This window comes from Drechmeria coniospora, chromosome 03, assembly GCF_001625195.1.
Source record: "Drechmeria coniospora strain ARSEF 6962 chromosome 03, whole genome shotgun sequence".
Taxonomy (NCBI): Eukaryota; Fungi; Ascomycota; class Sordariomycetes; order Hypocreales; family Ophiocordycipitaceae; genus Drechmeria; species Drechmeria coniospora.
This window is the reverse complement of record NC_054391.1, coordinates 3,257,009-3,284,054: the sequence shown is the minus strand read 5'-3', so window position 1 is coordinate 3,284,054 and position 27,046 is coordinate 3,257,009. Positions and strand designations below refer to the sequence as shown.

General features: G+C 59.2%; 10 protein-coding genes across 10 annotated transcripts; 7 read left to right on the top strand and 3 right to left on the bottom strand.

Moving 5' to 3' along the window:
• Window positions 1-935: 935 nt before the first annotated feature.
• DCS_06726 (uncharacterized protein) lies at window positions 936-2,272 on the top strand (the record flags this gene model as incomplete). The annotated part of the gene is made up of 3 exons (XM_040804014.1): window positions 936-1,110; window positions 1,209-1,327; window positions 1,409-2,272. 3 exons carry the CDS (start codon window positions 936-938, stop codon window positions 2,270-2,272), a joined length of 1,158 nt encoding a protein of 385 aa, XP_040654118.1.
• A 3,533-nt stretch (window positions 2,273-5,805) lies between these two features.
• On the top strand, window positions 5,806-7,386 carry DCS_06725 (putative transporter MCH4; the record flags this gene model as incomplete). The annotated part of the gene is made up of 3 exons (XM_040804013.1): window positions 5,806-6,201; window positions 6,313-6,887; window positions 6,960-7,386. 3 exons carry the CDS (start codon window positions 5,806-5,808, stop codon window positions 7,384-7,386), a joined length of 1,398 nt encoding a protein of 465 aa, XP_040654117.1.
• A 941-nt stretch (window positions 7,387-8,327) lies between these two features.
• Window positions 8,328-8,621, top strand: DCS_06724 (uncharacterized protein; the record flags this gene model as incomplete). Its single annotated transcript, XM_040804012.1, has 1 exon — window positions 8,328-8,621. One exon carries the CDS (start codon window positions 8,328-8,330, stop codon window positions 8,619-8,621), a length of 294 nt encoding a protein of 97 aa, XP_040654116.1.
• Window positions 8,622-8,671: 50 nt separating this feature from the next.
• On the top strand, window positions 8,672-8,992 carry DCS_06723 (uncharacterized protein; the record flags this gene model as incomplete). The annotated part of the gene is made up of 1 exon (XM_040804011.1): window positions 8,672-8,992. One exon carries the CDS (start codon window positions 8,672-8,674, stop codon window positions 8,990-8,992), a length of 321 nt encoding a protein of 106 aa, XP_040654115.1.
• Window positions 8,993-10,464: 1,472 nt separating this feature from the next.
• Window positions 10,465-11,256, top strand: DCS_06722 (uncharacterized protein; the record flags this gene model as incomplete). The annotated part of the gene is made up of 1 exon (XM_040804010.1): window positions 10,465-11,256. The coding sequence occupies one exon, from the start codon at window positions 10,465-10,467 to the stop codon at window positions 11,254-11,256; it is 792 nt and encodes a 263-aa protein (XP_040654114.1).
• Window positions 11,257-12,166: 910 nt separating this feature from the next.
• On the top strand, window positions 12,167-14,022 carry DCS_06721 (T-complex protein 1 subunit eta; the record flags this gene model as incomplete). The annotated part of the gene is made up of 4 exons (XM_040804009.1): window positions 12,167-12,212; window positions 12,290-12,456; window positions 12,507-12,825; window positions 12,887-14,022. The coding sequence occupies 4 exons, from the start codon at window positions 12,167-12,169 to the stop codon at window positions 14,020-14,022; spliced, it is 1,668 nt and encodes a 555-aa protein (XP_040654113.1).
• Window positions 14,023-14,401: 379 nt separating this feature from the next.
• DCS_06720 (histone acetyltransferase Spt10) lies at window positions 14,402-16,282 on the bottom strand (the record flags this gene model as incomplete). Its single annotated transcript, XM_040804008.1, has 1 exon — window positions 14,402-16,282. The coding sequence occupies one exon, from the start codon at window positions 16,280-16,282 to the stop codon at window positions 14,402-14,404; it is 1,881 nt and encodes a 626-aa protein (XP_040654112.1).
• A 1,414-nt stretch (window positions 16,283-17,696) lies between these two features.
• DCS_06719 (37S ribosomal protein MRP4) lies at window positions 17,697-19,233 on the bottom strand (the record flags this gene model as incomplete). Its single annotated transcript, XM_040804007.1, has 3 exons — window positions 17,697-18,135; window positions 18,205-19,141; window positions 19,203-19,233. 3 exons carry the CDS (start codon window positions 19,231-19,233, stop codon window positions 17,697-17,699), a joined length of 1,407 nt encoding a protein of 468 aa, XP_040654111.1.
• Window positions 19,234-19,699: 466 nt separating this feature from the next.
• Window positions 19,700-21,851, bottom strand: DCS_06718 (ribosomal protein subunit S4; the record flags this gene model as incomplete). Its single annotated transcript, XM_040804006.1, has 3 exons — window positions 19,700-20,676; window positions 20,733-21,615; window positions 21,675-21,851. 3 exons carry the CDS (start codon window positions 21,849-21,851, stop codon window positions 19,700-19,702), a joined length of 2,037 nt encoding a protein of 678 aa, XP_040654110.1.
• A 2,625-nt stretch (window positions 21,852-24,476) lies between these two features.
• On the top strand, window positions 24,477-26,909 carry DCS_06717 (C2H2 transcription factor Swi5; the record flags this gene model as incomplete). Its single annotated transcript, XM_040804005.1, has 1 exon — window positions 24,477-26,909. The coding sequence occupies one exon, from the start codon at window positions 24,477-24,479 to the stop codon at window positions 26,907-26,909; it is 2,433 nt and encodes an 810-aa protein (XP_040654109.1).
• Between the last annotated feature and the right edge of the window lie 137 nt (window positions 26,910-27,046).

Here is a 27,046-nt window from a genome sequence, read left to right as displayed (position 1 = left end):
TGCTTCGAGAGAAGCGAGCGAGGCAGGGGGTGGGACGATGCGAGGCAATGCGAGGCAACCGCCGAACGTTGCGATCAAGGCCGACTTTGAGGCTAACTAGGCATCCGTGCTGGGCAGTGTGGTACGAGTGCGAGCGTAGCCCTGCCTACCTGAGTGCCGATTGCCAGGGTGGCCGAATTTGGCGGATGGCGAAATCTGTTCAGGCTTGCGCTTGTGAGACCTTGGACGTTGTTGTGCTCGCAATGGCAGGCTGCGTAGGAGGAGCCGTGCGATGCTAGCGAAGCCCTGGCGCAGTCGTCCCAGCAACGGCGTTGGTACAGTGGGGTGACAAAAATGTCGATTCAGTTTGTAGGAGTAGTGCCACCAAAACTGAATCGTCACTTTTGTCAAGTGACTGTACCTCTGAGTATTAGTGCTTGAACCGCAAGTACAAGCACTGTAGGCACTGCTGTTGGGAGAAATTCATAGTAATGATTAACACTTGTACAGCTCCTAACCTAACTACCTAGTATACTGTACTGTACACTACTCCGTATTACAATGCGCTCCGTAATTACCACTAGGTATTACTGTAATAGTTCTTCTTGGGTTCTCCGTACCGACACCCAATACAGAGTGCATGTATTAATTACAGTACGGGGTAAGTACAGTACTTACTCTACTTGCAAGGAACGAGCCGCTGTGGCACCATGTCGGCGCCGGAAAAAGCCTGCAAGCGGTGCCTGCTACCCGACTCCCTCCCCTCTATTTACTGTACTGTAATTACGGTACTTACAGCACGTCGTCGAGGCTGGATCTCGGCCATAAATTTGTCCGCGGCGACTCGACATGCAATCGCAGCCGCAGCACCCTTAGCTACCTAGCTCGCAGCATCGCCAGCGTCAACCCATCACCTGCCTTCACCTGCCTCGCCACCATCGCCACCACCGCCCATGATGCGAGGCCCAACGCCTCTTCTACGGACGGCGCGGCGCGTGCGGCTCCAGACGCCCACCTTTGTCTGCCGAAAATGCCGAGCAATTCAAATCAGCGCGGCGCCCAGTACCGACGCCTCGCAGGGTGAGGGGGGTGGTGCCTTTGGAGCTTCCGTCGGCGCCAGAGACATGGCCGGTAGGTGCCCTCCGCACGTGCATCGATGCGTCGTGCCGTCACACAAGGCCGCGTTCGCGTCGCCGGAGCCGCCAATGCTGACGTGGCTTGGATCGCAGATGCTCGGTTCGAGGTTCTCGGGTCGCCCTACTCGCTCCTCTCCGTCACCCTCTCCGCCTCGCAGACGCTCTACACCCGGAGGGGTACGCTTGTCGCCGTGGCCGGCAAGGCAGAAAATGTGAGAGGCAGCATCCGGGCACGGCTACGGTTGCGGTGACGAAGAGGACGACGAGCTGACGCGGCATGAACGATGCCATAGGCGCAATCGACCCTGTCGCTGCTGAACCCGACGACGCGAGCCCTCCTCGGCGTTCCGTTCCTCTACCAGCGCATATCCGCCACGTCGCCCATCACGGCGCTCATCTCGACGAAATCGCCGACGACGACGTTTACCGTGCTGCACCTGGACGGCACCACCGACTGGATGGTCTCGCAGCGAAACGCGCTGCTCGCCTGGACGGGCCATACGCTGTCGCCGTCGTCGCGGATCCAGAGGGGGCTGTCGGTCGCTCACTGGGGCAGCACCCACCTGACGGGTCGCGGCTTGGCAGCGCTGTCGGCGCCGGGCCAGATCTACCAGCTGACGCTCGCCGAAGGGGAGGAGTTTGTCGCTCACCCGGGCGGCGTCGTCGCCTACGCCGTGTCGAGGAACGAGCCGCAGGCATTCCGGTTCAAGAGCTCGAGCTTGCGTATCCAGGTGCCATCGCTGACGTCGTGGGTGCCCTCGTCGGAGTTTATGAGGAACATGCGCAAGACGGAGACGTACGAGTTCCTAGCGCGCATGCTCTTTCGCTTGCGGACGGCGGCGCGGCGCACCATCTGGGGCGACCGCCTGTTCCTGCGGTTTCGAGGGCCGACCACCCTTTTGCTGTCGAGTCGCGGCGTGCGCGTGGCCGACGTGCTGTCGAACGAGCAGGTGAACGAGATTGCCGACTCGCCGGGAGGTGCGCTGCCGCACGCGCTGCAGCGGGCGGGCTCGGAGCAGGAGAGGAAGACGCAGGCTGCGGCCGCGACGACGGCGGTCGAGACAAAGGTCGGGGGCGGTTTGCACGTTGCCTCCGTTCGGCGCGACGGCAAGGTGACGTTTGAGGATGCCAAGGACCTCAAGGAGTTTGTACGTTGAAGCGCCTCTACGACGGCCAGGCCAGCCGAAGCCCCCGTCTGGGCGCTTGCTCACTTCTGGTGAATGGAGGAGCAACAGACTACAGTGGCTTCCGTACCGGCAGCTGACGTGGAATCACATTTTCGCGCGAGCGAGGGGCGAGCTTGGTGTCAAAGGGCCGAGGAAAGCAGACCGAAGGCACAAACGACGACGGACGATGCAAAAGGCCGAGGAGCGAAAGAGGCGCTCTGGCTGAGCATGGATGAGAGCTGGCCTCGGGTTGGGGCCGAGAAAGCAATACTTGCACAAAGACATGCCTGCACGTACGGAGTACTCGTGCATTCACTGCACTGTACTGTTCCGACGAGTGCTGTAACAATAGTACTAATGGTACCTTAGGTTAGTAGTACTAGGAGGAACCTACGGCGGGGTGGCAAAAATGTCGATTCATTTTGTACGAGTAGCACCACCAAAGCTGAATCGTCACTTTTGTCGAGTCAATGTACTAGGAGTACTAGGTACGCAGTAGACAGTAATTATTACTGTAGGCACCACGAAACACCTACAAGTCGAATTGGGCCGCAGGGGTGCTCGCACTCCGTCTCCATTCGGCGCGGAATCACTTCGTCTGTTTGAGTCATCAAGTCTCACATCCACGACGGCCTGCAGGATACTGGTGCGCGTGTGCGTGCGCGTGTGCGAGTACAAGTCGTATTATCGTACGGAGTGCGGAGTACGGCGGAGAGAGTTGTGTCTCGGGATCGTGCGCACGGCACGTTTGTGTGCACCGCTAGCACCACGCCGACGGTGAGGGCGTCGGGCCTCCGACCATGTAGGCGTACGGGGTCGTACCCATGCATGACATGGAACTTCTAGCACTCGGCACGCCTAGACAGTTGGTAAGCAATATTGTAGTCGCATGTAGATGGCTCGTTTGAGTGTCAGTCGGGAGTGCTCCGTACGGGACGAGTACATGGTAGGGAGCCCCATCACTCGGCCGGCATCTACCAAGGTGCCTATCTACCTAGTACCAAGGTGCCTTTGGTCTCGGCGAGCCAGAGGACCGGCGGTACAAGGACGGTTGAAGGGCGAGGGCAAGTGTGATGACTGCTTGCATGCTGGTAGGAAGAAATTAGGGAGGGCGGGCTCTGTTCCGTAAACACGATTTCCCTGGGAGTAGGGACATGTACTGTTAAGCACTGGCACTAGTACTGCACTTACTTACTGTATGCTACCTACCTAGTAATATTATTAATACCTAGTACCTAAGTAGGGACTATGCACAAGTACTGGTCATGACGAGTACCTGCTAGCCAGGTGGCACCTACGTATCGGCACACTCGGCATGCGTCGTGCAGTACCCGTACCTGCTGCACGGAGTGGCATTCGCAGGGCAAAGTACAAATACGGTACTCCTGGCGGGCGACCGTGCTTGCGCGTCAATGTCCGATGCTGCTGGAGTGGGAGGAAATCCTTTTCTGCCACACGTCGCACGAGAATTTTCAAGGAGAAATATGCAACGAGCCGTCCAACACCGCCAGACTCTCTCTTGCTTGCGACGTACAACTACATGTGTGTCACGAACCGGTAAGTACATTATATTAGTACAACCGTACGGAGTAGCGTCGTCGTCGTTGCTCGCATGCCGCTCGGCGTTCGCGTCAAGGCAAAGACGCGAGGGACGAAGAGGAGGGGTACGTACCCCGCCATGCCCCAGGTCGCCAGCCGGGCAGCCGGAGTTAAGGCTAAGCACGAGTCTAAGGTCTGCGATGGAAGCTTGCAGAGGGAAGCTTAATCAATCGGCGTGACACCGCAACGAGCGACCTGCCCCGACCCCCTGTGATCCTCGTGAGTCAGATGGGCGCAAAAGCAGGCTGGACCATTGTCGTCGGTCAACGCTCGCAATTCCGCTGGGGGAATAGGCGTGGAATGGCCGTGGCAAACGCATCAGCCTTCCGGACGCTAAAGAATACCAACCATGTCCGAGTGCATGCTGCATGGTACCATGGTGTACTCGATCGTCATGAGCCGATGGCCAGCTGTAGTTGTGGTTGCTTACTCCGTACATCCGGCCCCGATCCATCTTCCATCTCAGGGCCAATCCCATGCCGCCTCCGACGCCCTGGATTCCTGTTGCTGTAACATGGCCGTACAAGTACATGTAGGCGTGCTATACAGCTGCAGTGCTCCGTACTAGGTATGCAGCTGCAGTGCCCCGTACTATACAGCTGCAGTGCTCCGTACTATACAACTGCAGTGCTCCGTACTGGTACACGCAAGTATTACTACGCTTGGGTGTAAGTTGGTGTATTGCTTGGTACTGGATACCTGAGGCTATGGGTGTACTTGTACTTTCCGACTACCTTACTATTACCTACTAGGTACTAAGGTAAGTAAGATAGTACTTGCGTAGTGTACTCGCCCAACACATGTATCGGTAGCTGCAAGTCCACCTAATTACTTGGTACACCTGCAGAGTTCCTGTGACGAAGATGTCGAATGGAATAGAAGGTACCTGCTTATACCGTGCTCGTACGTGGACACGCCTACTGTACAGTTCTTGTATTGCTTGCGCAGGTACCTGCTTATTGCCGTGCTCGTACGTGGACACACGCCTACTGTACTCCGTACAGTTCTTGTATTGCTTGCCCAGGTACGGAGTACTCGTACGCAAAAGGGGGTTCCACTCTCACGCTGCTGATGCAGATGGGCCCACCTAGCTCGCTTTTCCCACCCAGCCTGTCGGAGACCGAGAAGGTGAGAAAAGGTACCTGCCGACATGTACCTCGAGCCGTGCGACGACGGGAGGTGCGAGAGCGCAGTGAATTGCGCAGGGCAGGGCCATGCCATCATGCGCGGCCGGATGGCGTCGTCCTTGGTGACGGCCCGTGAATGCAGAATACGCCGAAGGAGCGAACGGAATGAACTTTGCGAACGGCCCCCTGGAGGAGGCCATCTCTGATCGATTATAAATACGTCTCGTCGTTCCTCGCACGTCGTGCCTCGCCGCAGCACATGGTCGGTCCCTTCCACGCGAGCTTCCAACTTGTGGTCGACTTACACGACGACGTCTCCTATCGCCTCTTCGCCTACCCCCCATCTGCTGCTCACCCACCGCTGCCTCTCCGTTCTGAATCCAGTTCTCGTCGTGGAACGTGTGGGAATCACGGAGAGAATACGCTGCGGAAACCAAAGCCAACGGACGGCTTCCATCTCCATCTCTCGCTTGCGGGCCGTCGCTCCCCTTGCCGAGCACTTGTCACTTCCCACGCTGCCACCTTCCCTCCCTTCCTCACTCCTCCTCCTCCTCCTCCTCTCCTCCTCCCCTCCTCCTTCCCAAGCTCGGATTCTGACGACGAGATTTCCCGTCTTCACAATTCTTTCCGTCGCTCCTGCCTAGCAAAGAAAGCTCCCTCTCTCCACTCCTCTCCTCCCGTCGCCATCAAGTCGTTTGATTCGTCCCTCCCCCCCTTCGTCGCTGCCTCCCTCCTTCCCGAACGCGGGTCACCGTGACGGCCGTCAGTCGTTCCGCCTCCTCCTCCTCCTCCTCCATCATGCACGAAAAGCGGACGGTAGCGGCCAAGGCCAACAGCGATACGACGACCCGAAACTCTCTCGATCGCACCTCGTCCCAGACGTCCAAGGAGGCCGAGAGCCAGCAGGTCGCCGAGGCGGCCAAGGCGGTCGACGTCGATGTCGAACGGGCCGCCTCCGAAGGCGGTCCAAAGGCGGCCGCCCCGCCGTCGGGCGACTTTCCCGACGGCGGCGCCGACGCCTGGCTCGTCGTCTTTGGCGGATGGTGCGCGCTGTTTTGCACCTTTGGCCTCGTCAACTGCGTCGGCGTCTTCGAGCACTACTACGTCACGGGGCCCCTGAAGCAGTATTCGAGCTCCACCGTCAGCTGGATCCCCTCGGTCCAGGTCTTTGTCATGATCTTTTGCGGCACCGTGGTAGGTGCTCGACCCATTCCCTCCCTCTCGCGGGGCCTTTGGCACCCCACGCCTTTTCGTCGTCTCGTTCGTTGCCTGCCAAAAGCGGTGCTGACGGTCCGTCGTGCCTAGTTTGGGCGCCTCTTTGACAGCTTCGGCCCCCGCTGGCTCCTCTGGGGAGGTTCGGTCGCCTACGTCTTTGGGCTCATGATGGTCTCCCTCTCGTCCCGGTACTACCAGTTCTTCCTCGCCCAGTCCATCGTCGGCTCCGTCGGCTCCAGCGCCGTCTTCAACTGCTGCATGGCCTCTCTCGTCACGTGGTTCTCCAAGAATCGCGCCGCCGCCTTCGGCGTCATGGTCTCGGGCTCCTCCCTCGGCGGCGTCGTCCTGCCCATCATGATGTCAAGGCTCATCGACAGCATCGGCTTCCCCTGGATGATGCGCAGCATGGCCTTCATGTTCCTCGGCCTCCTCGTCATCGCCTGCTTGACGGTCAAGTCGCGTCTGCCGCCGAACCCGAAGCCGTTCAAGATTTCCGAATACCTCGCCAACCTAAAGGACGTGCGCTTGATGGTGACGGTCGTCGGTTTCTTTCTCTTCATGTGGGGCATGTTTCTGCCCTTCAACTACATCCTGCTGCAGGCCGGGGCCGCCGGCACGTCGCCGACGCTGATTCCCTACCTGCTGCCCATCCTGAATGCCGTGAGGTACGTGGCGCTCGCCCTTGGCTCTCGACCCCCCCCCGCGCAAACGTTTGCCTCGGCTGACAGGACTTGAAGCATCTTTGGCCGCATCATCCCGGGCATCGCGGCCGACCGCATGGGCCGTTACAACGTCATGATCATCATCACCTTCATCTCTGCCCTCTTCTGCCTCGCCATATGGATCCCCGTCAAGAACACGGCCGGCATCCTCGTCTTCATGATCATCTTCGGCTTCTCCTCGGGCGGCTTCATCTCCCTCGGCCCCGCCTGCATCGCCCAGATATCCGACATCCGCGAGATCGGCACGCGCGTCGGCGTCGCCTTTGCCATCCAGTCCCTCGGCGCTCTGACAGGCAGCCCCATCGGCGGCGCCATCGTGTCGGCCCAAAACGGCAGCTTCTTGGGCCTCCAACTCTTCTGCGGCTTCTCCATGCTCGCCGGTTCCGCGGTCATCTTGGTCGCCCGCTGCACCCTCGCCGGCTTCAAGCTCACCAAGGTCTGACGGCTGCCGCCTTGTTACGCCCGCATACATGGAGCTTGTCGCGATGGCATGGCGTTTGGGTTGGGCATGGTACTACTCGCGTGAGCGAGCTTGTGGATATAGACTCTCGGGTAGACTAGACATGCTCGTAGATATATGCTTATGAACGAGGGGCAACGGAGCCACAGTGCACTCCCCAAAGTACCTACAATTGCGCCTTGATACCCAGGGACTCGGACACGGCTCCAGGAGCGTGGCATGGACATGTACGCATGTACCGTGTCCGTTGTTTCGTCGTCGACGGGGTCCCGATTCCAGCGCGCCGCCTCGAACATCTCATGGTTTCCCAGCATCGGACCATTATCTGCGCTCTTGCCCTCGCTTGTACTCTGTACATGGTGCTCAACCTTCATTCCCGCGCGTTCGCTGGTACCAATGACCAAACCCCGCCCCCACCCAGTTAGCAGATGGACCGTTAGCACTTCTACGTACTGCATACTGTACTGTACGCCTGGTGACTGGCTCACCGAGCAGGTAAAGTCGTGATGCAAACAAGTACATGTTTACTTACTCCGTACTTGCACGTAGTGTACGGTAGCCCCGTCGCCGCTGGCAGATTCATGCGAGTGTTTTCGTCGGCTCGATTGTCGCAGCTTTCAGATGACATGATGCGTCCTCGATGCATGTTCCACTCAGGTCCCACGACGACGGTGTGGAATAGGGATGGGATGGATGGCGCGTATCCGGGCCGACTTGGACAATTGATGCGCTCACCTCCTTGCACAGGTAAGCCGTACATGCGAGAACTCGTACTGTGCTTGACGCTGCGCACACGCTGGGGGGCGGAGGCGGGCGCACGTTCCCAAGCTGCAGCCAACGAGCGTTCGTCCACCACCTCCCTCCTGCCTTCCTGACGTGACGTGACGTCAGGCCAGCGCAGCTTCGTCCGTGGTCCGTGGTCGATGGTCCGAGGGCAGGATTTCACACCCAAGGCTCCTTCCCCCCTCCGCTCCGACCGATGGCAATCGTTCTCTGCCGGGAACAAACAGCATCCGGATGAGCCAGCGCCTGGGTTCGACGAAACACACGAGCAAACATACTCCTACCTGCGCGAGAGAAAACTTGCATTCGCAGCCGACGACAGAATCCCGGTGAAGATGCCACATCGGCCCGAGACGCCGCAGCTGCCAGACCCGCCGGCCCCAGCTCCCGCCGGCCCCGACTTGGGCGGCGAAACGGCCGACTTCAAACACTGACGGCCCGCCCCGCGGTGCAGAGCAGCGGAAGGGGGCGGTAAGGGAGTGGAATGGGCGGAAAGGAAGGCGGCCACCAGGCAAAGAGGACATGCGAGCTCGAGTGTACGCCACGTCCAACAGGAGCCGCCGACTTTGTTGCCATTATCGCCTCGCCAGGGCGCTCGCACCAAGTCCAAGAGCGGCGGCAAGATGGAACGGAGACGTCAAGTCGGGAGCGAGACGGTCCAGACGCCGATGATGCAGACGCCGATGGCCCAGACGCCGATGGTCCAGACGCCGGTATCGATGGCAGCCATTTATATGTACAAGGAGGAAATATAGCGACAAAATGGGCCACTGGTGGATTGCAGACGCTCTTTGTACAGGCATGACACGATGAAACAACTCTTTCTCACGTGCACGCTCTCACCCGAGGCTCGCTCCGTGCACAAGCAAGGGCATGTGTGCAATGAATCAGCGGAAATGGCAGCCAGGTCTCTTCCAAGCCATTCCTGCGAATCCTCTCTGTACAAGGCGAAGGCGGTCTCGTCGTGGCCGTTTGCCGTCGTGTCAGGAGCCGTCAGCTCGGGCGACCAACCCACTCCTGTGCTGCATGTACAGCAATTATTATTATCAAGTAATTACTTGAATGCTTGCTTACATTACCTGCTTATAGTTATCGGGTCATGGGAATCTCATTCATCATGTTCGAGGCAGGTCCGGCGCGGGTCATTGGGAGCGACTGCGACAGACATAACCTTCCGATTCGGCCTTTCGCGGGGCATCCCTGCAAAGGAAGTTTGGCACTTGCCTTGCTTTAGTCCTACGGTTTTTGACGCCCCAAGGTGCCTGCAAGAGCGGAACTTGGTCCTTGCAACCAAGCATCGATCTCGGTTGCTGCGTCGTCATCTTCTTCACCTCCATACTTTGTCAGGGACCGCGAGGCCACGCACTTGTCGTAGGCTTCGGGCTCATGATGGCGGCACATGGCGGCGAACCGGAGCTGATGAGCCTACGACGGCAAAGGGCGATGATGCAACCACCTCGACGTCCCGCAGGAAGCCTTTCGCTCAGGTGGCCGGTGTTGCCGAGCGTAGGATGAACAGTTGGGCGGCGGGAGGGTGCCATTTCCATACAAACGATCAAGCTCGCCGCCAGGCATCACGCGCAGCGGCGACCAAGAAACCGAGTGCCGCGTTGGGGAAGGTTCTAATTTCGACATCCTTCGATGGCATCCAAGGCCTCAAGGCTCGATCGACATGATGCGCCGTCTCGTTCGGGCATTCTGTGCACTCATGAAACTCGTGCACCTCGCAAGGGTCTTGATGAGAGAGCCACTGGGTGCAATGGATCAAAGTGGGAGGTGGGCGTTCATCGTGGTTTCTGCAGTCGCCGAAGCCTGTTCCAAGCAAGGTATCCTGCGGCTTCCGCCTCATCCTTCCCTTGCCCGCTTTCTCCATCATCAACTAGCTTGTGCCGAAGAGTCGCGGCGCGGCAAAGGCGTGCTCGACGTATTTTACCTTTGCCACGCCAAAGTGCCATGTCTCGCGTCATATTCGTCACGGCCAAGCTACCTCCTCGATTTTTGATACGATGCTGAACAAGGACTACCTTCCTAGCCATTGTTCAGCATTGGGTTTTTATTGTTCAGACCCCATTCTTTGACCTCTTTTGTCTCTCTTTCCGCGTGCCATGGATGTTTTGTCCAAGCTCGTCGCGTTGTATGAACAGATATGATTTTATGACAATATGTTCAGTTTCAACCGTACTAGCCAAGCACGACACGGCCTAGACAGAACCTTGAATCAGTTTGCCGATGCCCACATGGCCGGGCTTCAACATGGCTTCCATCTACAGATGAAAGATGGAGAGGGGACTCCAGGCGAGCTGGCAGCATCGCGAGAATGGTTGGCTACCGACAATCAACGGAGACGTCGTTGTCTATCTGCCGAGCATCCCGAACCCTCTAGGCAACACGACGGAAAGTACAACGCCCAGGACTCTATTCTATGGAGAGCATAATTCGAACAGGCGACCAGACGACTGCAGAAGCAGCAGCAGCACGACCACCACGACCACCACGACCACGACCACGACCCTCACTTCGGAAAGAAAGGCATCCGGAAAGAAACGGGCTTGGAATGCATCCGAGGAGCGCGAGACGAAACGAGCGAAAAAGGAGTTTGCCTCGAGGCCTTTGCCACAATTTCAAGACATTCTGGCGAGTCCCAGTTCACTGATGGAGGGTTTTGACAAGTTTGACAATGGCCAGCTCGACAATTACACTCCCGAATACGATTCCACCGCGCAACTCCTTGAATACTACTTCCCTGAAAGGAGCCGCTTCGACGGCCATTTTCTGGACATGGGACGGGAAATCAGTCGACTACTCCACCAGGTGAGAGTCTTTTGCAAGGAATCAGGGGACAGCAATCATTGTGTGGCCAGGCGGGTGGCGACGGCCGTCAGCATCGTCATGGACAGGCCGACGACGTTGATTCGAGACTTTCGGGCACAGCACCCCGAGGAGACGCCAAATGCGGAAGAGGAAACAGACTACAAGCTTGTGACGCTCAAGGGAGAGTTGCAGGCCTTTGTAGAGGCTGTACGATGGAAGGAGTTGGCGAGAATCCGGGTACCCGTTGCGGGGGCTTGATATTCGCCGCCTGCTTTGCTTTCACTGCCTTGCCTTTCTCCTTACACGTTGCACTTTCACTTACTTGCACACGAGACGCATACAACCCCCACCGCCACCCCCACCATCACCCCCCAACCTCTATCAGCATACTGTATCTGTAGTATTCCTGTCCATTTCTTTCTCCAAACGCATACGACCACACTGCCCTCCATCATTGCTGAAATGGCACGGGCGATTGGCCTTTGGATGGACCGCCGGCATCTCTGCACATCTTGACTGGAGGACAGTATTGATCAAGAACAATACGATGAATTTATTTTTTCTTTTCTTTCCATGCTTCTTGGGTTCAACTTGCCGCCGTAATTTTTTTTCCGCATGCGCAGAGGCACTCTCGTCGGATGCTAGAAGTTGAGATGTCGACAATGTCTGTCGAAGATGCCGATTGTGAAACGGAGCGACGTTGTACAGTAATGGTAATGTGCTGTACTCACGTAAGTGGAAATATGTCTCTATCGCTGGTCAGGTATCTTTCCTGCGTCAAGAACAAGGAAAGTGACTTCTGGCGGGATAGATCCTTCAACGTCTGCGCTGTAGGTCGCCATAGGCTGGCTAGGAGACCCTGCGATTCCCTGTGGCTCCCCGCCCCCTCCACACCTGTCCATTGCTGTCGTCTGGTTGGCCCGCCCGTGCACAACAGTAGGAATTTAGGACCGACGAAAGGCTGCAGCATTTTTTGGAGCTCGACGACACGACGGGCGAAGCCATCATCCGATACCACATCTCGTCCTCGTTCCTTTGCCTCACCCGGCCTTGCACAACGAGCCATCCTTTTTCTCAGCGCGCCCCCCTCCCCCCTCCCCAAACCCACAGGGCGTCGGTCGGAGCGTAGAAAGAAGCAGCAGCGCACCCAACAGAGGCAACCGCCATCATGTCGTTCGGAGGGCAAACGCCCACCATCATCGTCCTCAAGGAAGGTGAGCGATTCCTTTCCCCGCAACCTCCTCTCCTCGGGCACCGCTGACGTCCGGCCCCCCCCTTTCCTCCCTCTCAGGAACCGACACCTCACAGGGCAAGGGCCAGATCATCTCCAACATCAACGCCTGCCTCGCCGTTCAGGCCACGATAAAGCCCACGCTCGGCCCCTACGGCGGCGACCTGTTGATGGTGGACGAGAATGGCAGGCAGACCATCACCAACGACGGCGCGACCGTCATGAAGGTGGGCGTCCCGACCGAAGGCGTCGTCCCCGTGCGCGCTGACCGAAGCAGCTCCTCGACATCGTTCACCCCGCCGCCCGCATCCTCGTCGACATCGCCCGCTCCCAGGATGCCGAGGTCGGCGACGGCACCACGTCGGTCGTCGTCCTTGCCGGCGAGATCCTCAAGGAGGTCAAGGACCACGTCGAGCAGGGCATCAGCCCCCAGATCATCATCAAGGGCCTGAGGAAAGCGGCCCAGATGGCTGTCAACAAGATCAAGGAGATTGCCGTCAGCACCGACGGCAACCGCCGCGATACGCTGTCCAAGCTCGCCGCCACAGCCATGACGAGCAAGCTGATAAAGCGAAACACGGACTTCTTCACCAAGAGTATGGGCCCCGGCTCGTCCACCCTCGGCCGCCGCCGGAAGCTGACGCTGACCTTTGACAGTGGTCGTCGACGCCGTCCTGTCCCTCGACCAGGATGACCTCAACGAGAAGCTCATCGGCATCAAGAAGATCCCCGGCGGATCCCTCACCGATTCGCGCTTCGTCAACGGCGTCGCCTTCAAGAAGACGTTTGCCTACGCCGGCTTCGAGCAGCAGCCCAAGTCGTTCAAGAAGCCCAAGATTGTCTGCCTGAACGTCGAGCTCGAGCTCAAGGCCGAAAAGGACAACGCCGAGGTCCGCGTCGAGCAGGTGTCCGAGTACCAAGCCATCGTCGACGCCGAGTGGCAGATCATCTACAAGAAGCTCGAGTCCATCTCCAAGACGGGCGCCAAGGTGGTGCTCAGCAAGCTGCCCATCGGCGACCTCGCCACGCAGTACTTTGCCGACCGGGACATCTTCTGCGCCGGCCGCGTCGCCTCCGAGGACATGGAGCGCGTCGTGCAGGCCACGGGCGCCACCGTCCAGTCGACCTGCTCCGACATTCTCCCGGCCCACCTCGGCGTCTGCGGCAGCTTCGAGGAGCGGCAAATCGGCGGCGAGCGCTTCAACTTCTTCGAGGAGTGCCCCGAGGCCAAGACGTGCACGCTCGTGCTTCGTGGAGGCGCCGAGCAGTTCATCGCCGAGGTCGAGCGATCCCTGCACGACGCCATCATGATCGTCAAGCGAGCCATCAAGAACCACCTCATCGTCGGCGGCGGCGGCGCCGTCGAGATGGAGATTTCGGCCTACCTCCACCGCTTCGCCGACACCAAGATCACGCACAAGCAGCAGGCCATCATCAAGTCGTTTGCCAAGGCGCTCGAGGTCATCCCCCGACAGCTGTGCGACAACGCCGGCTTCGACGCGACCGACATCCTCAACAAGCTGCGCGTCGAGCACCGAAAGGGCCGCACCTGGGCCGGCGTCGACTTTGGCAACGAGGGCGTTGCCGACATGATGGACCGCTTCGTCTGGGAGCCCGCCCTGATCAAGGTCAACGCCATCCAGGCGGCGACCGAGGCCAGCTGCCTGATCCTCGGAGTCGACGAGACCATCAGGAACGAGGAGAGCGCCAAGCCCCAGGCGCCTGGCCAGATGCCTCCGGGGGCCGCTCAGCGGGCGGTCAGGGGACGAGGACGGGGTATGCCCCGCAGGTAAGGGCTGCCGCGACGGGGCACGCGGACGTGGACGTGGACGTGGACGTGGACGATGCGCGGTCGTAGTGGAATCGCAGGTGGAAAAAGGCTCACGACAAAAACGGGCACATTGAATGCTGAGACGTGTGGATGACTACATCTTGTCTATGGTGCACGCAACCCATGCCGGACCGGCGACCGGCCCAAGATTGCCTTGGTTTCCGTGCTCATTTCTGGGGGTGTAACGATGCGTGCTTGACGATCATGGCTATCTCGCCAGCCTTTCCCTCCCAGATGGCGTCGGCTATCGCCACGTGGCGTGAATCGCGAGGCCGTTAAAACTCCCAGTCCCTCCTTTCGTACCCTTGCCTTCTCGGCTCTTGCTGTCCATGTTGGTCTCATCATACTGCCCCTTGCCTCCTCCCATCCTCTTCCCAGGGTGACTGTTGAGCATCTAGAACATCCATGGCAGCGTCGCCGTCGTCGCCGTCGTTGACGGCCTGTTCAATAAGCATGTCGAGATCCCGATCAACGGCGGCGGGGTCCCTATCCTCGTCCGCCGGTACGGCCTCCACGACGTCGTCCTCCGTGGCGTTGAGGAGAGCCTGAAACTCGGCGTGCTGGTTGTAGTGGTCGAAGGGGGTATCGGCGGCGTGCGGCGGAGGATTTGACGCGTCGTGGTGCATTTGGTGGTGCATCGGGTGCATCGGGTGCATCGGGTTCATGGCGTGCATGGAATGGTGATGATGATGAGGAGGCTGGTGGTGGTGGTGGTGGTGGTGGTGGTGGTGGTCGATGATGGCCGGGTCGACGGGTTGCTGGTATACGGCTGACGGGTCGTGGACCGGCGGTCTGTCCTGGAGCATGGGGATGTGATGACGGTGGTGGTTAAAGTCGCCGGGGTCGGCTTGCTCGCCGCCTGCGTCGCGGAGGGCGGCATCATGGGGGGGTGGGAGGACGGATATGTCGTTTGGATTCGCGTACGCGCTCGGGCTGGGCTGCGGCCTCAGCTGGGGCTGTGAAAATGATGCCAAGATGTCGTGATTCTGCTGCAGCGCCAGCACCCTCTCATCGGCGCTCACCGCATCCTCGAGCGAATGCGATGTCAGGGCATCCATGGCGGCCGATGGCGAGGGCGCCGGTGAGGGCACGGCCGCCGGGGCGGTCAGGGGAGGTGTTGTCGCGCTGCTGCCGGTCGGCTTGCGACCGCCGCTCAGGTTCAGGCTCTTTCCTTGCTCCTTGCACTCGGAGCAGGCGCGGATGACGTCGCTCACCGTCTCTTTGATGCGGCTCCAGTGGTATTTTTCGGCAATCGTCGCCGTCGTCTTGTTGATGCCCCAGTGGTGCAGGTTGTGGGCGTTGCGGGCCGTTTCGTACTGCCGGACGGGGTCCGAGATGACCTCCTTGTCCTTGAGCATCAGCTTGTCGCCCTCGAGAAGCTTGTAGTGGGTCGCGGCGCTGCGCAGCCGGCTCTTCTCCGCCCGGTTGGCGCCGGCGGGATACTTGGTCGTCTTCAGGTAGTAGCGGATCTTGTCGAAGCGCTCCTCGCTGACGAACTCGTCACCGTTGGAGCCGCCGACGCCGGCGCCGGCGAGGTCGAGATCGCGGCCGTAGATGATGGCGTCGATGAGCCGGCCCGGGTGGCTGCGCAGGTTGCCGCAGGCCTTGACGCGGCCGATGCGCTTGAAGCCGAGCGCGTCCCAGATGCGGCACGAGGCGACGTTGGTCTCGTAGACGAGGTTGAATACGCTGTAGGTGTAGCCGAGGCGAGGGGCCCAGTCGATGTAGGCCTCGCCCATGAGCCGGCCGACGCCGCGGTTGCGCGAGCCGTCGGTGACGATGAAGCTGCCGTTGCAGATGTGGCTGCTCCGGCCTGGGTAGTTTGGCTTGATGAAGAAGCTGCCGAGGCACTCCTTGGCCCAGTCCTTGCCGTCGCAGACGTCGTCTATGGCGCCAATCTCCCCCAGCAGCATGACGGCGCCAAAGGTCTGGAACCAGTAGTCGGCAAATCCGTCGACGGTGAAGGGCTCCATCATCGGGTACGTGTCGCCGCCGTCGATCTCGCGGTTGAGCTGGTCGCAAAGGTAGACGAGCAACGAAGGCGGCAGCTGGTGCCGGGAGGTGAGGGGCACGATGGTGGCGACCGTCTGCCGATCCCGAAGGGTGACCGGGCGCGGTGCAATGTCCGACGGGAGGCCGGGGCTGTCCGGGTCACCGAACGGCGTCGGGCCCGGGACTCGGAAGATGGTGGGGCTTCCGGGATCCTCCATCACAGCAGGCATCGTGTCGACGCTTTCGCGACACTCACGACTCTTGCTATCTGTGATTCTGTTTCCCCGGCGCCCGCGAGAGAAGCGGGAGAGAGGAATGCCAGGCCTTTCGGGCCTTTCATGCCATGGCGTTAGTCATGCAGGTCGCTGAACGTTTGAAAGGCAGGAGCATCGCCGCCGTTTTTGGGGCGCAAGCGAAAGAATGAATGGGCAGGAGCGCCAAAAGATCAAGTCGAACCTACCCTGTACCATTCTCCCGGAAAAATCACCGTTCCGTCCGAGCAACCAACCAACGCCAGCACCAGCGGCTTGGTGCACCGACTGGCGTCGGCGGTTGGCTGTCCTCCCGCAGCAGGTGTGGTACTGCGCCGTTGCGACGATCCGATGCAGCAAGTCGGCGGCTCGGTGCCACAATTCACCTGCCGGCACCGGCACGGCGTCGGCGACTCGCAGGCAAACCCCAAACCCGGGCGGCCGGGGCATGGAGGGGGGGGGGGAAGCGGGTGGATGCTGATTGCTGTGCTCAGATATTCGGTCGGGATGCCATCAGCTGCTGGGTGACGGGAGGGAAACTTCGCAGGGCATCCGCAAGCAGGGTCGACCAGGTCACCAGCTCGGCGATCCGGGTCGCGTTTATCCGACCGCCCCGCTTATCCGAGCGTTGGCTCTGGCTCCGTCGTTGCCACCAACGCGACGAACATGTACAGTACAAGTAATGTAATATGTACGGAGGAGTGCTGACTTACTGTATACTTTTACTGTAAGGAATGACGGTGTATTAATAATAATAATAGTGACTCTGTGTCGGAACACATGTATGAATTATTACTCCGTAGCTATACCTGGTATTCCCCTCGTTCGAGGTGTCTTGGTTCAGAGTCAACCAGCGCTGTACGCACATCGCCCGAACTTACTTACCGTAGATATACACTTACAGTACATATACACTTACAGTACATATACACTTACAGTACATATACACTTACAGTACATATACACTTACAGTACATATACACTTACAGTACATATACACTTACAGTACATATACACTTACAGTACATATACACTTACAGTACATATACACTTACAGTACATATACACTTACAGTACATATACACTTACAGTACATATACACTTACAGTACATATACACTTACAGTACAGTACATAACCGCGTGAAACGCACGTCCCATTCACCATTCACCTCCACCTCCACCTCCACGTGACCTCGCGCGCGAACCTTCTGGCTGCGGCTACGAGTGCAAGCATCGCACGCTTACACGCAAGTACATCGCTCAACGCATACAGGTCTGCGCATAGATATGCTGTGTAGTGTACACACACATTTGTCTCTGTATCTAGGTATGTGAAAGAATACATGTACATGCGTGCGTGCACCCGCCCATCAACGTGTCGACGTCTCGCCACTACTCCGTCTTGTTGCGGCCCCTGACGGCCGTCTCAATGTCCGCCGCGGCCGCCCGCAGTCCCTCCAGCTGGGCCGCCAGCTCGTCCAACCGGCCGCTTGTCCCGTTCTCTTGGCTGGCCTGCCGAGACGAGGCGTCGACGGCCTCGCCCATCATCCCTACCATCTCTTCCTCGCTCACGTCCAGCTCGACACCGTCGTACTGTGACCGCAGTATGTTCTGCTCCTCCTCCGTGAAGCCCTGGACGTTGGATTGCATCCGACCCATGACCTCCTTCCGCTTCAACACGGCCGCACGCTTCTCCTTGATCATGTGTCGGTTCAGCTCCGGCGACGTGTTCCATGAAACGCTGCCTCGGGACGCGTCTGCCAATCGTCGCTTCTGACCCTTTTCGCCCGCCCTCCCGAGAACGCCGGCGACGGTGGCCATGGACCGAAGACTAAAAAAAAAAAAGAGCGCTCGCGTTAGCTGGCGGCTCCGAGGGTAGGATCGGTGTCTTGAGCCTCACCTGTCATCGTTGGCAGGGATCGTGTACGTGACCCACGAGGGATCCACGTTGGTGTCGATGACGCCGATGGTGGGAATGTTTTTCAGCCCGCACTCGTACAGCATCGTGTAGTTCTCCAGCGGGTTCAGGCAGACCACCAGATCGGGAAGCAGCGGCCTTGCCATGCCCTTGTACATGTCGAAGCCGTCGAGCTCGCCGTCGAGCTGATCGACCACCTTGGTTTCTTGCGCCTTCAGGATCACGTCACGGTTCGTGATGGCACCTGGCGTCCACTTGGTGAACAGGTGGCACGCACCCGCCATCTGCGCTGCCTTGGTCACAATCTCCATCTGCCCCTTGCGAGTGCCGACGAAGAGGACGATGCCGCCGCGGTACGACACCTCCTCGACGACGCGCGCCGCCCGTCGAAGGTGAGCGGCCGTCGTCTCGAGGGAGATGATGTGGATTCCCTGGCGCACGCCGAATATGTACCTCGAGTTGGCCGGGTTCCACAGCGACGTGTTGTGGCCCATGTGCGTTTGTGATGCCATCAGAAGCTCCAATGTAACATCCTCGGCCGAGGGTGGGTTTTTGATCAGCTCCGTCGGCACGTATCGTCTTTCCACGCGGGAGCCCAGACTCCGCGTCTTCTTCTGGATGCGCTGGAACTCGGCAAACTGCTGCGCCGGCGTCAACGTCTCGGTGCCGATCTGGTGCGCTCTCGTCCACGCAGCACCCTGGTGCTCCTGCGACGAGTCGGCGCCGAGGCTCATGATGACCTCTTGCACAATCTTTTGCTTCTTCCTCTTCGACGAGGTCGGCAGCCGAGGCACGGCCACCGTCGACGCTGTGGCGCCCGGCCAACCCTGCGACGGGGGGTTGGCGTTGTCCGTCTTCATCTCGGTCGACATGGATCGATGGGTGCATATCGTCATGGCCGATGCCAGCGAGCGGCGACCTGGAGGAGAGGGACGATGAGACGCCGGGCGTGGCGGGGTAGAGGATTTCAATTGACTTACCATGCCGCACGGCGGCGTTTCTTACTATCATGGCGACCTTCAATTCCGTCCTTGCCATCTGCAGTGGGCATCCGTGAACATGTGGCAGGCCAAATTTTAGACTGGACGCGGGAAGCTTGTCGCAACGTAGCTTGGCGGGGCCTACTATTTTCCGGCCCGCTCGCAGCGCAGCCGCTGCGGCGGAGAGGCAATTAATTGCATCCTTGACTCGCGTTCGTTCTCTGAACCGTCCACGACATCGATGCTTTACTACAGGGCCGAAGCATAGTGATTTCACGAAAGAGAGAAGGAATAAAAATAAATCGGAAACTAGTATTCGATGCCGAGGTGAGAGGTATTGTGTCGGGCCAAGACGTGCTATGCTATATAAATGTACATGTATACACCCAAAACGAACTGACAAGAGGCGTAGTCTCCTGCCGCAGACCAGACTTTGGGGTTTCATTACTCGAGTCACCAATGCCAGCAGCACATGCATTGCACATTCCAAGTACAGATTACCGGCTGGTCGCTCTCCCCAAGGTGAAGACGCCAACAATGACCACTGCGAGCGTGACGATCGCGCCTGGCAGCAAGAGATCGTTCGGCACGCCTGCAATCAGCTGCTGCTGGACGGGGGCGGCCCTCATCCTGCGTGATCGGCGAAAGGTAGACTCATCATCCTCGTCCTCCTCGTCATCCTCCTCATCGTCGTCGTCGTCGTACGCTCTCCGGCGCTCGCGGAGGCCGGGGGTCGTCGAAGTAGGCGGCGTGGGGAGGGCCGTACCCTCGGCGGGTGCCATCGGTGCCACCGGTGCCACCGGTGGTTTCTCGGGGTCGTGCACAAAGAGGTCAACCTTTTCGGAGCGGCGGTGGCGAGCGAGAATGATGGACTCGAGAAGGTCGTTATCCGTCGTGATGGATACGGTGTCACCCTCGTCATCCATGTAACTCAGGGCGAAGCCGGCGCCGCTGATCTTGCCCTCTTCCACGACGGGGGTTCCGCCGACGGCGGCCACCTCGTTCCCCAACTTGGCGGCCACGGCGGCGACAAACGAATCCAGGCCGTGGGCTGCGATGACCTGCATGCGATGAACGCGGCCCGAGGGGGCCTTGAACTTGAACGGAAATGGCGTCTCGGCCGGGTTCACGAGCTCCAGGGGCTCGGGAACTATGGAATGGCGGGGAGAGCCGTTGCCGACGTGAGAGGCGGAGTCACACGGGGCGACGCTATCCATGCGCTCACGGGTGACGTCGGGGGACATTATCCTCGAGCTCATGTTCGTGTGGTGGTGACTTTGGCTGCCGTCGCCGGACATGATGGACTCGGTCTCGTGGTCGATGGAAAGCCAGAATTTGTTCCACGCGGGTCCCTCTCCGTCATTGGACATGGTGTTGATCTGCTCCAGGGTGGCGTAGGTAAGCTTCAGCACGTCGACCATGCCGACGATTTCGCCGCCGTCGTTCATGACGGGGAGGTTCAGATAATGGCCATCTGGCGCTCCGTTAGCCGGGCTCCACGTCGACGCAGGCGGTGGGTGGGGAGCATACCGTGCATCTTGCGAAGGGCCGCCTGGATGGTCATGTCCATGGGTGCAAAGTCGGGGTGCGGGGTCATGACGCGAACGACGCTGCAGTTGGCCGGGTCGAGACCGGGGGCGATGACGCGAAGGACGACGTCCTTGCTCGTGAAGATGCCGGTGATGGCACTTCCGTCCTGCACCAAGACGGCCGTTGTGTGGTGCTCCTTCATCAGGGCGGCCGCCTCCTTGACCGACGTCCGCACGCTCACCGTCGTCGGGGGCACGCCGTTCAGGACCGACTCCAGCGTCGGGCCGGACATCTTGGAGCGGAGAGCCTCGACGTACTGGATGATTTGCTGCGGTTGCGTCGAGCCAAGTTCCGAGTGGACGCCCTCCAGGGCATCGTACAGCTTCCTCGACGACGAGTAGGCGCGCTCGAGCTTCTCCATGGCGTCGTAGAAGCACTTGGTGATGTCGAGCACGCCCGAGATGTCCTGGTTCTCGTCCATGACGGGCAGGTGGCGGAAGCCCTTGCGGACCATGAGATCCAAGGCATCCGTCGCACTGGTGTCGGTCCGCGCGCAGAGCGGGTTCTTGGTCATGATCTCGGCGATGGTGACGTTGGCCGCCTTCTGACCGGCACCGACGACACGAAAGGCAAGATCCTTGGCGGTGAAGATGCCGGCGATGCGGTCGTCGTCGTCCGTCACGAGAACGCAGTCCTCTCGCTTGGCCGCCATGAGCTTGGCCGCCTCGGAGACGGTGGTGTCGGGCTTGATCTGCAGCGCCTGGCTGGGCTTCAAGGCCAGGACGGTGCCCGGAGGCGCCTTGCGCGTATGTCGTGCGCGGTTCGGGAGATGCTTCTTCTTGGAGAGGTCGCTTTCCATCTTTCGGCGGATAGCCTTGCGAAGCTGTCAGCCCCGGATCCATGCATGCACGCATGACTCGAACCGTTTCGGCGGCACCGTACCTCATCGCGTCTCGACTGCTTCTGCCGGCTGGCGCTGACCGACGAGCTCGTCTCGCTGGGCTGGCTATCGAGCACGGGACGAGGAATGTTGGACGCGGCCGCAGGGCTGTTGGCGAAGGGGATAGATCCCCGGCCCTGGTTGCGGTTGGGCGTCCCCCTCACGGTGTTTCCCGACATGTCGGCGACGTCAACAAACAAGGCGTCGAGCGTGTGTTGAGCGTTCCGGCGTGGTGAGTTGGTGTTGAAGACAAATAAGGCGGGCGACGCGCCAAAAAGAATATCGTGTCTCAAACGGCTACCGGCTGGTGATTCAGGTGTCCGTCGGCAGGAAGGTGAGAGATGCTAGCGAGAAAGTGGAAGGTTTTCGATGTCGACGCGGGGATGAAGCTGTTGGCAAATTATGACCTGAGTCGTAGTTTTCGCCTGCCAGACTGTGGCCTGAGCTTTGCCTTGGCCCCCTCGGGCGTGCACCGGGGGGGGGGGGGATGGGGGGCCCGTGTGGACAGCCTGAGGTGGGATCATCCCCTGCTGGTGTGCAGTAACATTTCACAACAGCGCTGCGGGGGGGGCGCTACGGTTTGTGTTGTCGCGGTTACGGGCCCGTAACAGGTACTTGTGCGGACCATGTGGACAAGTAATTACAGTACTAGAGGGCAGGGCGCGCAGGGCGGAGTGCCTACAGTACATGTACTTAGTATTTTACCTTAGTACTGTACAATAATACGGAGTAACCTACTCGTACAGTACTGTACTTGCAGCACTGTACAGTACGGAGTGCTCCGTCCACCTACAAGTACAAGTACTTACTAGGTAATACTAGGTAGTGTAAGTACTGTAGGTACAGACCGTACAGTACGGAGTACATGGAAACCCTTTGATTCAGTGTGCAATGCTCGTGTGCGGTGTACTCGTACAAGCACAGAGTACGGGTACAGTGTGCCTGGAGGAGGTACAAGTACTTGCAGGTTCACATGCTACAACAGTGGTACCCAGGCGGAGCCCAGCGGAGCCGCATCTTGCGCAGCGCGCGATCAATACGGAGTAATTACGGAGCACCTTCCACAGTGCCATCTCGAATTCAACCTTGCGCCTGCCGAGTTGCGGTTGCGGCGGCCAAGGCGAATCCGATCATGTTGGATCGAGATCTTGCTTTTTCCTTCTCTCCCTCGCTCATTTCCACAGTGTCTTCGCGACTGCCGTACAGTTCACGGATGATGTGCTCGCCAGTTTCACTCCGACAAGGTGACTACGGGGTAGGTCCGATGTTATGATTATGACTACCGTACACCGTACAGCAAAGGACTCTCCTCGCTTCGACTACTTCAGGAGCAGGATCCATGAAGGATGTGGCATAGCTTCTTCTGTCAAGCAGGAAACATCATGGACGATTCGCAGGCTGCATTCAATGTCCGAGAAATGCTGGCAAGCATGGTCCTCTCTGCGGCACCAGTCCCTGTCGAAGCAAATGGATCCCCCCCACCCGCCGTCGGGACCGTTACGAAAATCAGATGACGGATCAACGTCGGACTCCAAGGGCTTTTGCAGGAATGCCAGCCCATTGTCTAGTTATCGATACCGTATCCAGCACCACCATCCGTGTCGAACAGATGCAGCGGTGAACGAGGCTGTTGCGCCACAGCCTGGATATTCCGTTGCTCTGCTTTCCCGGATTCCCCTCGACCTTCCGTCACCTGATTGCCACTACGATGGGATGGATGGAGTGTCGTGCCTTGACGCATATATACGACTTCGCAACCCTTTGGCAAAGGGCAACCCTAGGGCAGCGAGACAGCGTCAATCACACCGTCTCGTCTGGTTGGTCAAGTCAAAACGGACTCACTTCCTTCATGGGCGTCGAGGGATCGCCGTGATGACACTGCCCGCCCAGGCGACAAGTCAGCACGCCGTGTCGCGCTCACCTCCGTGCTGCAGTTCAAAATTGCCGTGTCGTGAACTTTGCAGCATTGGACTTTCCGCACTGCACGCCGCGCTGCACGGCGGCATCTGCTGATGAAAATCAATCGATTGCGTTTGAATCGCATCATTCGGAATTAGGGCGAAACGGAGGACGGCTCTGTCGAGCCTCGCGTATAGCACCGCCAACAGTAATTACAGGCTCGCACCCTGCACACATGCGGAGTAAACATCGACCGAGACTACTGGCAACGGCGAGTCAACAAACGAAGCCCGGCAAGGTGGTGAAATGTCTTGGAACGGCACTGTGGTGACGTGCTATATGGTGGTTAGTCGGTCGCCCTTGCGTTGCCGTGACAACTGGGTCAACAGCGGGCTAGCATCATTACCACCTCGAGCACCACCCTGCCAGTCTCCCCATACGTGCATCACGAATCCACTCTCCAAACCTCCATTGTTCCTCTCTATAGCACCCGAAAGAGAACACTGTCGGTTGCATCTCGAGATCCGTCCTTTGGCGGAGATAAACCCATCAAACCGTCGAGGAAGCGAGCTTCCACAAACAACACAAACCTCGCGCACACTGTTCACTGCCTGAACAGGGCATCTACAGTACCAAACCAAGAGTGGGTTGCAACGTCGCCCTCGACTGAGCACGACCACGACGTCCTTTTAGCCCGGCGCTCTGTGCTTGCGCTGCGTGAGGTGAGTGCCCTTTCCTTTGCCCGCCGGCCCTGGCGAAGCCGGCAATGTCGGCCTCCATCCTCTTCATTCGAACCGGCACCGTGCTGAAGCGTCACCCTTGGCGATAGTTTCGGACCAAAAACGGTTCCCATCGACAACAACGACCGACGACAACCCCCCTTTCCGGACTCCCCTTGCGACAATATGCTGTCCAATTCATCGAGCAGTCTTCACGCCAGGCAGAGGCAACACCGCCGCCAAAACTCGACCCCCTCTGCCTTTGAGGGCGTGAAGATGCCCGTCCTGCCCAACGCCAACCATCGACAAGCCGCCGGCCACCGCCACCGCCGCGGCCTCAGCCTCGACACACGACGACAACAGATCATGTCCCGGCAGGACTACAAGGTAGGAATGAACTCTAACCACACAGCACCACATCTGCAGCATCACGTTCTGCGAGAAGCGCAGCAGCAAAGCATCCAAGCACGCCCGGGCACACAACAGCAGCAGCAACAGCAACAACAACAGCAACAACAACAGCAACAGCAGCAGCAGCAGCAGCAGCAGCAGCAGCACTACGCCTCTCTGGTGTCAGACCAAGGCCACAACTACCTCATCTCACCGCATGCAACGCCGCAGGTTCATCGGTTCGACTCGGCATGTTTCGACAGCCCCGCCGTACCCTTCGACCCCTACGGCGCTCAGCTCGGCTTGATGATGCAGAAGAACCAGGAGAGCTATGCAGGCAACATGGCCGAGACGAAGGAGTTTGACCTCTACACCAATGATGGTTCCCTCTCCACTCCCGCGTTTATCAATTTTCCCGAAAGTCCCTCCGGCCAAGGCTGGTACTCTGAGGGAGCCTCTCGCAGGAGCTCGCGGAGGATCAGCAACGGCATCATGGATCGAGTGACCAAATTCGAGAGCCTCGGCCTGGAGGAGATTCCGAGGCCGATGACACCCCCGAACCAGAATGTACCCAGTAAGTCGTCTCGAATGGGGAGCCGAACCTCCAAGAAGAAAAGTCTCACAGCTAGCCTAGACCACTTCCCTCCTACACCGATGGAGACGCCTCACGGTCGGCTGGCGAAGCAAGAAGCACGACCTGAGAGGTTCAACGACGACTACGATGAGTCGATGGAGGAAACCATCAAGCCGCAACGCAGCCGATCAAACCAGGGGGCGCAAAACATCTTTCACGAGTTGCGCCAGCAGGCGGAGGGTGGCTCCCCTGCGGGTGCGAGTCCTTCGAGGCCGGGCAACCTGCCCGTCGCAAAATCGTTGGGAGACATGGGAAAGCTGCAGGCCACCGACTTTATGAACATGAGCACGTTGCGAAACGAATTTGTCAAGATGGAGGGGGGATTCGGCGGGCTTCCGTACGAGTCGACGTCGGAACTCTCGCACAACTCAACACCCGACCCGCAGCAGATGGCGCGTTTCATGGCAGGCTTCGACGACAAGGCCGAGCTGCAGTTCTCCGGGCCGGCCGATGGGCGCGGCCAAGGATCCGACTCGCCGCCGACCCGCGGCTTCTCGCACCGGAGAACCGAGTCTCTCGCCAGCATCACGAGCGCAGCCAGCATCGCGAGCATCAACATCGAGGAGACCAAAACGGAGACGGGCGTGACGATGGAGGAGATTTCGCAGTACATCCGCGGGCCCGAAACGACGGACGGCAAGTGGACCTGCCTCTTCGATGATTGCGGAAAGATGTTTGGGCGCAAGGAGAACATCAAGTCCCACGTGCAGACTCACCTCAACGACCGGCAGTACCAGTGCCCGACGTGCCAAAAGTGCTTCGTTCGCCAGCACGACCTCAAGCGGCACGCCAAGATCCATACCGGCATCAAGCCGTATCCGTGCGAGTGCGGCAACAGCTTCGCCCGCCACGATGCCCTGACGAGACACCGCCAGCGAGGCATGTGCATTGGCGCCTTTGACGGCATCGTCCGCAAGGTCGTGAAGCGCGGCCGGCCAAGGAAGAACCGTCCTGATCTGGAAACGAGATTGGAGAAATCGTCCCGGCAGAGGAGGAAGAACATGTCGGTCAGCTCCATGTCGTCCTTTTCCGGTTACTCGGATAGCTCCGCGCCCAACTCGCCCGACGCCCACGGATTCGACCTGCTCGACGACATGGCGGGGGAAGCTGTCAGCTGTCTACCCCGGTCGGGACCGGGAGCGACGGGGTCATCATCGTCGGCGCCGATGCCGCTCATGATGCCCGTCGCCCTGGCGACCGACATGGCTCGCTCACCGTCAGCCGCCAGTGTCCACTCGTACGTGTCTCCCGAAGCAATCATGGAGAAGACCATGTCCAACCCGGCGACGCCGGCGAGGAGCATCGCCAGCCATTACACAACCCCTCCGGAGCTGTCGCAGTCTTCGTCGCCGCCGCCCGCGCACTTCTTCGACCTCGACGCAGGCGCGACAGCGGGTGCCGATGAGCTCGTCGCGCTCTCGGGCAACGGCATGCCCCTTGGCCTCGAGGACGACGACTTGCTTCTCCAGTTTACCCACGACGACAACCTCGTTCCGCTAGACCGTGACCAGAACATGCTTATGATGAACAAGCTCGACGACGAATTTGACAATGCCATGTTCGACAGCGACGACATGTTCTTTGGAAGCACGTAACGAACAAGGCTGCCACGTGGACGGCCACGTCGATGCTGCCGCCATTGGCCTCCTGTCTTTTTGTACAATATTCTCGGTTTGTTCTCCGTATGAAGTTATGTCATGTCTACTAGGGGAACTTTCGTCCAGCTCTCTCA